At 44.5% G+C, this 13,078-nt stretch overlaps 1 protein-coding gene across 9 annotated transcripts in view; it reads right to left on the bottom strand.

The window, feature by feature from the left end:
* The window catches only part of MYCBP2 (MYC binding protein 2), a 977,923-nt gene that overhangs the window by 604,612 nt on the left and 360,233 nt on the right, over nt 1-13,078 (bottom strand). For all 9 annotated transcript variants that reach the window (XM_033949399.1, XM_033949405.1, XM_033949401.1 and 6 more), the window contains 3 exons: nt 12,011-12,215; nt 11,590-11,743; nt 886-1,058 (listed from right to left, as the gene is read on the bottom strand). In XM_033949399.1, the coding sequence (XP_033805290.1) occupies nt 886-1,058; nt 11,590-11,743; nt 12,011-12,215 (532 nt within the window). The remainder of the gene's footprint in view (nt 1-885; nt 1,059-11,589; nt 11,744-12,010; nt 12,216-13,078) is intronic.

Here is a 13,078-nt window from a genome sequence, read left to right as displayed (position 1 = left end):
TGAGGATAGAAGCAAAAGGGTAAATGAGAGGGAAGGGAAATACTGTAGAGAGGACATTGAAATTGGGATGCAGAAGAGTCCTCAAACTGTGCTATTATGACTGGAATGCTTGGAATCTTCCTTAGTCCTCCTCTCTTAATATGGTCTAATTCAATGAGACATAATATTTAATTTTCTTTGTATGTTTTTCCTGTAAATATCCATTTTAATAAATGAAGCATTCTGTATTTGTTAATGAATAAATCAAAAATGTACCTCTTCCTCTTCTTTATTCATTAAATTTGAATTTTAATCTTAAAGCCTATGAATCCAGAAAATCCGGACTGGCCCAATCCCTATACGGTCCATATTTTTGGATTTTACTGTACAATCATTAAGCAACAATTGGTTTCAATCAAAATATATTTCAGCTAACAGGAATAACCATATAGAGAACACTAACAGGGCAATTTTTTAACTGGGCATGTGCAGTTATGCTTATTTTGCATATGCCTTACTTAAGTGTGCAAATACATTATGATAAGGTAGTGTATAAATGCCTTAGCACGTAACAACAAGGAAGTGTACATTTGGGCAAAGTATGTGAGGGGCATATGAGTTTCTCCAATCTACATGGTTAATAGAGTACTATACATTACACAGTTTGCATAGGGTACTTCAACACATCCATTTATATATGCCATTGGCCTGGTATAAATGGTTGCACCTAAATTTAAGTGCACAAAATTTGGTTTGTGCTAGTATTCTATAATTGCATCTTGGCTCATAGGTGCTGTTATAGAATTAGCGCTCAACATGTGGCAACAGGGAACTCTATTTGTAGCATCAAGTTCTAGAACTGCCCCACAAGGCATCATATATTATTCTGCCAGATTATGTACATACCAAGAATATGCAATGCTGCATGAGATCTGGTGGTGAGTGCTTTTGATCCTGTTGGCAGAGCTAGCTCAGGGCTTAGTATACTACATCTGGACTGCATATCTGGAGCAGAAGGAAGTCTGGAGTCGGCAATAACTGCATTATAACACCAAAGCTCTCTTGAGTTTGCCTGAAACCTGTCCAAAAGAGAGTTATACTGACACCAAATTCAGTATACAATAAGAAAGCATGCAGCATACAAACCAAAAATGACCCACAGTTCTTATATACATGAACATTTCAACATAAAAATGAAAAGCCCACAGATTTTATACAAAAGTTTCATCAGGTATTCTATATGGTTACATATAGAATACCGGGCACCGGACTGGACCGGACCTGGCACCCCCCCCCAACCCCACCCCCCACACCTTTTTTTTAAATTCATTCAGGCAAGGCACTCCCCTAGGTATCTTTTTTAATTAGGCAAGGCACCCCCCAACGTACTTTTAATCCCGACGGTCCAGCGCTGTATTGGCAGGAGCTTTCCGTGCTCCTGCCCTTCCCTCGCTGGACCGCTGCTTCCTGATGTCTTCCAGCAGCGGCAGAGAGGACGCACAAGGCAGGCGTGAGCTTTTTGCCACCTGCCTGGTCTCATGCCACTCTCTCAATGGCTGCCGACAGTTCTTGCGAATCCCGCAAGAACTGACAGCAGCCATTCAGAGAGTGGCGCGGGACCAAGCAGGCGACGAAAAGCTCGCGCCTGCCTTGTGCGCCCCCTCTGCTGCTGCCTGAAGACATCAGGAAGTAGTGGTCCAGTGAGGGAAGGGCAGGAGCACAGAAAGCTTCTACTAATACAACGCTGAACCGCTAAGATTAAAAAAAGTACGGGACCGGGGGAGGGGGTATTCAATAAGGCGCACCTTTATTTCCACCAACTTTTTTTGGGGGAAAAAAAATACGTCTTATGAAGCGAAAAATACGGTAAGTCTTAACCGGACATCAGGAAAAGAGCCTGGACTTGATTATTTTAACTCATAGTGATTCCAGCTTGTTGGTCGTCTCTGCTGTGTCCATCAACAAGAATGGATACAGCAGAGACGACCAACAAGCTGGAATCACTATGGGTTAAAATACCGGGAAGGAAAGGGCCTGAAATAAAGATGGGCCTATAATATCGCCCACCCAGGCAAACCGGAGATATCGATGAAGAAATGGAAGCCGAGATGAAGCAAGAATGCAAAAGTGGTAACATGGTTATTATGGGAGACTTCAAATACCCTGGGATAGACTGGAGTCTTGGAAGCTCAAGATGTGCTAGGGAGACAGAATTCCTGGAGGCTACACAAGATTGCTTCATGGAGCAGCTTGTTAGAGAACTGACAAGAGGAAATGCCACTCTGGATCTAATCCTAAATGGGTTAAGGGGGGACCTGCAAAGGAAGTGGAAGTAGTGGGACCGTTGGGAAACAGCAATCATAACATGATCAAGTTCAAGGTTGAGGTAGGAATACCGAAAGGAAAGAGAACCATAGCGACAACTTTTAACTTCAGGAAAGGAAACTACGAAGCAATGAGGGGAATGGTAAGGAAGAAACTTAGGAACATTTCCAAAAAATGGCAAACGGTAGAACATGCCTGGTCTTTTTTCAGGGACACGGTGAGCGAGGCGCAAAATCTGTATATCCCCAGATTCAGAAAGGGGTGCAAAAAGAGTCGAACAAAAGACCCGGCGTGGATAACTAATATAGTGAAGGAAACGATAGGCAATAAGAAAAATTCATTCAGAAAATGGAAAAAGGACAAAACCAAGGGGAACTGGAAAGAGCACAGAAGGTATCAAAAAGAATGTCACATGTGGTTCAAAAAGCCAAAAGAGAGTATGAAGAGAGGCTAGCAAGGGAAGCACGAAATTTCAAACCGTTCTTTAGATATGTTAAAGGGAAGCAGCCGGCTAGGGAGGAGGTGGGACCGCTGGACGACGGAGACAGGAAGGGAGTGGTGAAGGAGGAGAAAGAGGTCGCAGAAAGACTTAACATGTTCTTTTTGTCTGTATTTACAAGCGAAGACACAACCAACATACCGGAACCTGAGCAAATCTTCAATGTAAATCAAGCACAAAAGTTAACATCCATGGAAGTGAGCCTTGAAGATGTGTGCAGGCAGATAGAAAAACTAAAAACTGACAAATCCCCGGGTCCGGACGGAATTCATCCAAGGGTTCTGAAGGAATTAAAGGAGGAGACAGCGGAACTACTGCAGCAAATTAGCTACCTATCCCTGAAAACAGGCGTGATCCCGGAGGATTGGAAGATAGCCAATGTTACGTCCATCTTTAAAAGGGATCAAGAGGTGACCCAGGAAACTACAGACTGGTGAGTCTGACTTCGGTTCCAGGGAAAATGGCGGAAGCACTGATAAAAGAAAACATCGATGAACATTTTGAAAGAAACAAACTTCTGATAACCAGCCAACATGGTTTCTGCAGGGGGAAATCGTGCCTAACTAACTTATTGCACTTCTTCGAAGGAATTAACAAACGGATGGACAAAGGAGACCCCACAGACATCATATATCTAGATTTCCAAAAAGCCTTTGACAAGGTGCCCCATGAACGCCTACTCCGGAAACTGAAGAACCATGGGGTGGAAGGAGACGTACATAGATCAGAAACTGGTTGGCGGGTAGGAAACAGAGGGTAGGAGTGAAGGGCCACTACTCGGACTGGAGGAGGGTCACGAGTGGGGTCCCGCAGGGCTCGGTGCTCGGGCCGCTGCTATTTAATATATTCATAAATGATCTAGAAACAGGGACGAAGTGTGAGATAATAAAATTTGCGGACGACACCAAACTATTTAGTGGAGCTCAGACTAAAGAGGACTGCGAATAATTGCAAAGGGACTTGAACAAACTGGGGAATATGCGATGAGATGGCAGATGAAGTTCAACGTTGAGAAATGTAAAGTATTACATGTGGGAAACAGAAACCCGAGGTACAACTATACGAAGGGAGGCATGTTATTAAATAAGAGTACCCAAGAAAGGGACTTGGGGGTAATGGTGGACATGACAATGAAGCCGACGGAACAGTGCGCAGCGGCCGCTAAGAAGGCAAACAGAATGCTAGGCATAATCAAGAAGGGTATTACAACCAGGACGAAAGAAGTTATCCTGCCGTTGTATCAGGCGATGGTGCATCCGCATCTGGAGTACTGCGTCCAATATTGGTCGCCGTACCGAAGGACATGGCGTTACTCGAGAGGGTTCAGAAGAGAGCGACGAGTCTGATAAAGGGGATGGAAAACCTTTCATACGTTGAGAGATTGGAGAAACTGGGTCTCTTTTCCCTGGAGAAGAGGAGACTTAGAGGGGATATGATAGAGACTTACAAGATCATGAAGGGCATAGAGAGAGTAGAGAGGAACAGATTTTTCAAACTTTCAAATAATAAAAGAACAAGAGGGCATTCAGAAAAGTTGAAAGGGGACAGATTCAAAACGAATGCTAGGAAGTTCTTCTTTACCCAACGTGTGGTGGACACCTGGAATGAGCTTCCAGAAGACGTAATAGGGCAGAGTACGGTACTGGGGTTCATGAAAGGATTGGACAATTTCCTGCTGGAAAAGGGGATAGAGGGGTACAGATAGAGGATTACTACACAGGTCCTGGACCTGTTGGGCCGCCGCATGAGCAGACTGCTGGGCACGATGGACCTCAGGTCTGACCCAGCGGAGGCATTGCTTATGTTCTAGACAATAGGGTTATTTCCCTATACTCACATGCTCTGCAGAAAGAATCCACTCTGGATTTTTCACTCTACCTCTGTAGTACTTCACAGATCAGTTTAGCACCCTCTACAGTCAGTACCCAAGCATCGAGAGGCACCACATATGTGAAGTAGAGGCACCTGTAATAACAGGCCAAACAAAGTGTTCTGCTGAAAGTAATGAAGCACTACCATTAACCGCCAACACAGGCTCCAAAGGAGCGAAGCATAATTCCCAAAGAAAATAAGCATAGAAATAAATTCTTCCCAGTACTCAAGGGCTAAGAGACTTCCAGGAAGCAGCTTGGAGAAGCATAAACAGACTGAATCTGTAAACAGGTGCAGAAAAGCCAGGGCAGGGAGTCTAGAATGTCTCACCTATCTACTGGAAAAGAGCTTACCAGGGAAAATACATACCATATTTCCCCACATAAAGGTCGCCCCTCTGCATAGGCCGCACTCATGAATAAGGGTGGCCTATGTTTAAAAAACAGAAGATAAGCCACCCCATGGTATTAGCCGTGGCTTATCTTCCGGTACCTCCCCTGCATTTTCCATTCATCACCCCCATTCCCGGTACCTTTTTCGTAAGCCCCCTTGCTGGCACATGGCTCAGGTCTCCAGCAGTTCAGGCAGCTGCAATCTCTTCAGCATCTGGCCTGCCACTGCACCGCCTGCTGAATGGCCGACTTCAGCTCTCATGGGGCTCACGAGAACTGATCTCAGCTACTCAGCAAGCGGTGTGGGGGCAGGCCAGATACCGAAGAGATTGCAGCTGCCATGCACCACTGGAGACCCAAGCCACACGCCAGCGAGGGGGCTTCTGAAAAAGGTACCGGGGGGTGGGGGGATTATTAAAATTTTTTATATTGGCAGCCCCATTTAACTAGGCCATGCCCCATACACGGGTTTCTAAACCCATGTATAGGCCGGGAGCCTATATATGGGGAAATACGGTAATCTCTTTTTCCAGTGCAATAGGTGAGACATTCTAGACAATAGGTTTGTACAAAAGCAGTCCCCCCAAACAGCTAGGGTGGACTTGCTGCACCGGCCTCTAAGACTGAGGACCTGAAGGCCGAGTCCTGCCTTGCAGCAACATCCACTCTGTAAAACTTGGAAACGTGGGAAGAAAAACACCACGTGGCTGCCACACAAATCTCCTCAGGAGGGACAGATCTAGCTTCAGACCACGAAGAAGCCACACTCCTGGTAGAAAGCGCCATGATGGAAACAGGGGACTGTTTCCCAGAAAGAATTTAGGCTGATGAAATGGTCCTATGGATCCATTTGGATATCTGAACCCTAGAAACAGGAGCACCTCACTTAATCGAACGACTCAGCACAAACAGATGGTCAGAGAGGAAGAAGACCCCTGCAAACGTCCAGAGGATACAACAGGCGGTACTGAGTCATGGAACCTGTCGGCATTAAGGCAGAAAAACACACTGCAAAAGCATCATGAAAAGCTGAAACAATGGCCTGCCCTAGAGCATCTAAAAGAAGCATCTAAAAGGCCAAAGGGAGCCTAGATAAAGCTAGACAGCATCAGGCTAAGGTCCGAGGCAAGGAAGAAATGGACAACCAGGCATCTGACATAATGAACCCCCTGCAAGAATTGAGTGACTTCAGGATAAGCTGCCAAAGGCAACCAACTGTCCCGGGATCTAAGTAAGAGAGTCCGGCAACTGGGACCCGCAGAGAAGCCACCGTAAAGCCCGTATATTTCCTACGGGAAGAATGGCGAGCATTAGTGAGCATGGAGCTGAATACAGATCCACCTGGTCTTGGAAGTACCAAAATTGGAAGGCTTTCCACACCATAGCGTACGCCGACCTCCTAAATGACTTTTTAGACTTTAGAAGAGCCTTAACAAGGGTAGAACATCTCATATGCCCAAAGGTGGCATGCTCAAAAGCCCTGCAGGAAGAGCAAAAGCCCCAGAACTGGCATGGTAACTAGACCCTGCTGAAAGGGTCTGAAGAAGCGCTCAGCCCAAAGGCTGTGACCCACACACCTGCACTAACTAGCTGAAGCCACCAGCATAATACGGCCAAAAAGAGCCAAAATACTCTGAAGGACACGGTTGACCAACAGCCCAGGGATAAAAAGAGATAGGAGAAAACTCCTGTGCCAGAACTGCACCAGCACGTCAAGCCATCCACTTCCGGGCTTGGAACTTCGACAGAACTAGTAATGCACTTTCCTGTATCATGAAGTGGCCATGAGATCGATGCGGGGATGCCTCCAGCACTCCATAATCATCTGAAATGCCTGTGGGAACCAAATCTACTTGCCTGGATCTAGAGACCATCCACTGAAGAGTTCTGCTTGCACGTTGGCCATTCTTGCCACATGTGCTGCTGTCATCATCAGGAGAAGATGTTCCACCCAAGAAAAAGAAGGCAGGCTTCCTGAGCCAGAGGAGCGCTCTTGGTCCCTCCCCTGGTGACTGACATAGGCTACTGCCGTCGCATAGTCAGAGAAGTCCTTGACCCCTCGGTCTTCTGGAGTCTTCTGCAACCTCATCTGAGCCAAACAAATGGCCCTGAGCTCCACCGGGCAAATGGACCACTTTCTCTGTGAGGGTGTCCAACCCCTGAACAGGACAATGATTGCAATGAGCATCCCAGCTCCAAAGGCTGGAATCTGCCATCACCACAATCCAGGAAACAATGAGAAGTACGCCCCTGCAGAGGGATTGTGGGTGAATTTGCCAGTCCATGCTTACCTGAGCCTTTAGAGGCCAGGGCAGACAAATCTGCAAGGCATCTCGATGTGGCGCCAAGCAAGAGAGAAATGTATGCTCGAGAGGACAAATGTGTGCCCTCACCCAAGAAACCACATCCAGCATGGCAACCATGGAGCCTAGAATTTGAAGATAATCCCATGCTGAAGGAGCTGGCCGCTCCAAAAGTGCAGAAATCTTGGCACAGTTTCTATCTATGAGTCTCAGACAGGTAGACACAGCCCACAGCTGTATCGAAGAGGACTCCCAAGTATGCCAATGACTGTGTGGGTTGAAGATGACTCTTTCTGAGAATAATAATAAAGCCCAGGTCCTCCAGCACCTGCTCCATTGTGCAATGTCCCTCAGCCAACGAGGGAGCTCTGATCAACCACTCATCTAGATAAGGGTAACTTGTAGACCCATCTTCCTCAAGTAAGCTGCCACCACCACCACCAATACCTTGGTGAAGATCCAAGACGCTGTCGCCAGTCCAAAGAGCAAAGCTGAAAACTGGTAATACTGCTCCAGAACATGAAACCGCAGAAACTTGTGGTTGGCCAGAAATATGGAAATGTGTAAGTATGCCTCCGTATGATCCATGGAGGCCAGAAAGTCTCCTGAAGCCACGGCTGCAATGACTCACCGCACGGTCTCCATTCAGAAGCAGGGAATCCTGAGAGCCGCATTCACATGCTGAAGATCCAGAATAGGCCTCCAATCTTCTGAGCCTTTCTTTGGCGCGATAAAGTATACAAAGTGTCTGCCTGATCCCGAGAGGTTGCGTGACACCGGCTCTCTAGCTTGAATATCCAGAAAGCGCTGAAGAGTAGCCTGGACTAAGCGCTTTATCCAGATGTCCAGACAAAGAATCCATGAACCAATCTGACAGAGGATGGGCAAATTCCAGCTTGTATCCTGATCGAATAATGTCCAAGACTGACTGGGTCTGCTGTAATGTGCATCCAGGCAGGCAGAAACCGAGAACCACCTCCCCCCCCCCCCATCCACAGAGGGGCATTCAGCATCCTGGCGTCTTTCTGGCAGGGTATGTAGGACGGGTGACAGAAGGTTGGGAATGCCTGTAGCCCACATACCAACCTCAGAAGCTCTGGGAAAATCTCTGCAATGTGGAATGTACTTACTGTCTGGAGCATCTGGAGCCCTGAAAATTAGACCACCCAGAAACCCTGGAGGGTATTGGTCTACTATCAGACAGGGACTTTGGGCGACGGTCCAATACCAAATCCATGAGGACATTCAGGCCTTTGCTAAACAATAACTGCCACTTAAAAGACAGCCTTGCTAAAGTTGCCTTGGAAGTGGAATCACCAGCCCACTGCCTGACCCAGAGCATTCGTCAGGCCTAAATGGAGTATGCTGACACTTTTGCCAGCACTTTCAAAAGGCCATAAAAGGCATCCACTTGACTATATCATCCTTCCTAGCCTTCAGCAGTTGAGGAGGAGACTCCACCGCATCAGTCTCTAGCATGCACAGCCGAGACAGGCGAGTGCGACAAAAGATGTCATCACAGGAGCTTTGATGCCCAAATTGGCTGTTCCAAAAGGTTTCCTGAGGACCGCATCCACACGGCGGTCTTGCATATCTTTCAAAATAACTCCACCATCACTGGGAAGAGAGGTCACTTGTGCCACCAAGGAATCCACTTTGGGGGCTTCCCCAAAAGATTCTGACATTCGTGCGCCAGTGGATATAAGCGGAACATAGCTCTAGCACTCTTCAAACTACCTTCCAGAGACCATAAAACTCATATACGGATGCCAGGGAAAGTTCGCAGAGTGCGAGCTCCCACTACAAAGCCAGGGAGAAGACATGGACAGAGCCAGCTCAGTCACTAAGTTAAATTTCTGCAAAAAATTCAGCAGGAAGATAAGGCAGAGCCACAAACTTAATTAAGCACAGGATAGTAGGATCACCACTAGAATCCGGATCCCCCAGAGGATCTACACACAAGCCAGATCCACAGATGCGGGAAGAGCTGCACTGTCAAACAATGGATCAGAGACATAAAGATCAGCATCAGGATCCCCCATATCAGGAGCAGGCAGAACAACAGCCAGATCAGATGGAGGTGAGGACACGTCCGAAGGCACTACACCACCCAAAAATGCCCTGGGGGGGGGGGGGGGGGAAGGAGACTGCTCAGGAGAAGAACATGCTTTTTTTTTCTTTTCTTTTTTTTAATAATCTTTATTCATTTTAAAATAATTTCAATAAGTGAAGAATAATAAATAAAACATTTACATTATAGACATCACTTAAAATATTACAAGATTCTTACAGACCAATAACCCTCCCACCCAAATTATTCTTTATCATTCAAGAATCTATAGATCTATCATAAATCCGTAATTCACTACATATTTTAAACATAAACTTACACTTTTTTTTTTTAACTCCGACTAAAAATAATTTTACTATAATTTTAGTGAAAGTATCCTGCTCCTGGGGAATAGAGTCACCCTTAGATGACTTAAATTCATGTGTCTTAGGCTATGGAGGGTCCGCAGCCAGGCTGACCGAAGAACCAGCAGTGCCAAGCCTCAAAAGTAATAGAAGCCACCCTGCCAGGCTGGCTGAGCATCTGATCACCTGCTTCTGTGAGGGGGGGGGACAAGCTAAGGCAGTTGCTACAGCTCTCCCCCCACCCCAGCTGTGCCCTAAAAGAACTAAATGTGATCCTGGCATGAATTCACAAGAGGAGACCCTAAGGACTCCATCCCAGCATTTTTCCAGGCAAAATTCAAAATTTTAAAGAAGTAAGAAGAAGAAAAAAGATTGCCGGCACCAAATTCGCGTCAAAAATACAATATTTTTCCCATTTCCCAAAGTCCAAAAACGGCGATATTAAGATTTTTCAGGAGGGAGGGGGAACACAGGGGAACATGTAGAAACTCAGAAAACCCTACTTTTAAAACTTTCTCCATCTCTCACAAGCTGTCAGCTCCTTGTACTCACTAACTCTGGGTTTTGAGGTAGATTGAGGCTTTAGGAAAAAAAAACTTTTTAAGTTTAATAAAATTTATTGATTTTATATAACAAAATACAGAACGGAAAAATTGCAAGAGCATAATACACATTTGACTTGTGTATTATTAGGAAAAAAGAATTTAAAATACAAGATGGCCACTGCCAGAAAAATTGTACAGAGAACAGCCCATGGGGGCTTCCCTGAAGTGTAAAAAATTGGGGGGAACCTAACCCTAACACCAGAAACCCCTAAAAGCAACATTTTCAGAACCCCCTATAGGGAATGATGGGCTGTACTCACTCTGCTGGTGCCTGCCTGTGTCAACTTGATTGTAGTCTGACTGAAAAGGACTTTCTGCCTCAAATTCCTGCAGGAAGCCATTCACAACCAGAAATTTTCAGGCTGCCAGTCAGACACTGACCGAGTACTCTACCTCCACAAAACTGCACAACACAATGGGGGGGGGGGGGCTTAACACACAACCAGCTCCCTGAAACCCAAAGGGATTCACACAGCAGACCCACAACCTATGCTCAAGCCTCTAATAAATCTGCAGGTGAACAGACCCAGAGCCTTGAGGGATCACAAAGCAGGCTGGCTCCACAGGTACACCTAAGTGTTGCCCTGCAAGGAGCAGCCCACCGTCGCAGGACTGTGTTTTCTCAAGGAGTAGCAGCCCCAAGAATGGGGACCTCCAAGCACCAAAGTGATGCGAAAGCAACAGAAAAAATACCTGAAATTAAAGCACAGCAGATCAGAGCACACCTTCACATTTAATTTGCAGAAGGAAAAACTGAATAGGGAGATATTCTCCACTAGTGAAGGAGAAGGAGCTGAAAGACGTGATTGACACTCTTTTTCAAGTGGTTCGTGAGCATGGATTGATCATCAAATGTACAGACTCCTCTATAAATGTAACAGAACTTCTCTTATTATGGGAGTGAACTATTTCTGAGTTAGGATAGGAGCTGGCTCATGAACGATAAACAATTATCAATGGGAGTTTTGACAAGCCAAAGCAGATCCAGATACTACTACATTTATTATCTAGGATTATTCTGTAATGTTTGTCTAATTAATAGTTCTCGTATAATGGATTAACTGTCCAGAAATTAGTGCAGGATCTTGTTTAAATTAGAATGATCATCATATTCTTGTCATTGCATACTAGATATAAGGAATACATTGCAGATTTACTACTAAATAATATATTATACCACAACACAAAGTTTTACTCACCTCCAAATGACATCATAAACTGGATCAAGGCAAACACCAAATCCCTGCAAATCCTCCTGTTCAGAATCATTAAATGTCTTACAACTTCCATCGACTTTATTTATTAGAAGGCATTTAAATGGAGGAGGTTCTGACAGTGAAGTAGGCACCAAACCTGATCAAATAAATCACATTGCTATCACATATTACCTCATTGGATGATATTTTAAAACAGGCTAAAAAGTGTATAATTAATGCACTTAAAAAATGAAAACAAAAATCTCCTAATTACACATACAATCTCAAACATTTCATAACAAATGCCCCCAAGAATTCTTCAATATCAACTTCCATATTTTCAACTTTTTTTTGTTCTGTAATTTCACCAGCATGGACTTCTTGATTCAAATTCATTTGACTTCTTGTATAAACAGGTACTTACCTATGATATGCCTGCTAGCGAAGATCTCTGATGTAGCAAGCACGTGAGAATTGATTAGTGCTTCATCAATCCTCAGGAAAGTCTGATCTCCACTTGCTCCAACCCAAGTGGCTTTCCGCCCATATTTAGACCCAATATTAGGCATGGGAGCTGGTTTGGCATTCCAGTAGGGTATATCTAGAATAGGTCTGCCAAGCTGTCCTTTCTGAAAAGAATATACTATGAAAATCCACATGGCAATGGTATTTATGTAATCAACATTATACCCTGCAGCCCATTATTTAAAAGTATCATAACACAATACTTGAGGAGAAAACAAAAGAGAGGGATTACTACTTTTAAAATTCTTATGTTGATTCACAAGATTTGTTCCTCAGATATTCCTTCCTATTTCTCTCAATACCTGATCCCATATGTTCCTTCTAGGTCTTTAATGTCTTCCCAATCCAATTTTCTTATCATTCCATCATTTTGAAAAATACACATTGACTTTATTTGTACTAAGAACATTGTTCTATTTTTAAATTTAAACTGCAACTATTATTTGGGAAAGTACATGCAACATAAAGCAGTTTGGATCCTTCATCTTATTTAGTGAATGGGAAGGGATTCTGAGGAACTGCTATAGCAGTTGTAAGAGCTGATTAATGTCTCAGAGAAGTTTGGCCATCTCCTTAAAAAGACACACCATTATGCCCATTTTAAAGAAGCGTTCTGTAGATAAACTAGGTAAGAATTAAATTACCCTCTCTCCAGACTGCCATATTCAGCTAGAATCATTTGGGTAAAATTTATACAAGTATTACTTATGATGGCTTTTGAATTGACAGATTATGAGTAGTTATTGCTGAGATGTGCTATCTTGGGTCTATCAGGACAAGTACTGAAATGGCTAGATTTTTTCTTATGTGAAGCTTTAGTGTTAAGAATAACTAAGCTCTCAAGTACTGAATCAAAGTTGTGGTGTCCCAAAGGGGGCTTCCTTCTCTCACTTGCTATTTAGCATTCATTTATTTATTTTACCTATTTGGGGGTTTTCTTGTCTTTTTATAAGTGGATGATATACAG

The sequence above is a fragment of the Geotrypetes seraphini genome, chromosome 6 (assembly GCF_902459505.1).
Source record: "Geotrypetes seraphini chromosome 6, aGeoSer1.1, whole genome shotgun sequence".
NCBI lineage: Eukaryota > Metazoa > Chordata > Amphibia > Gymnophiona > Dermophiidae > Geotrypetes > Geotrypetes seraphini.
This window is presented reverse-complemented; position numbering and strand designations above follow the sequence as displayed.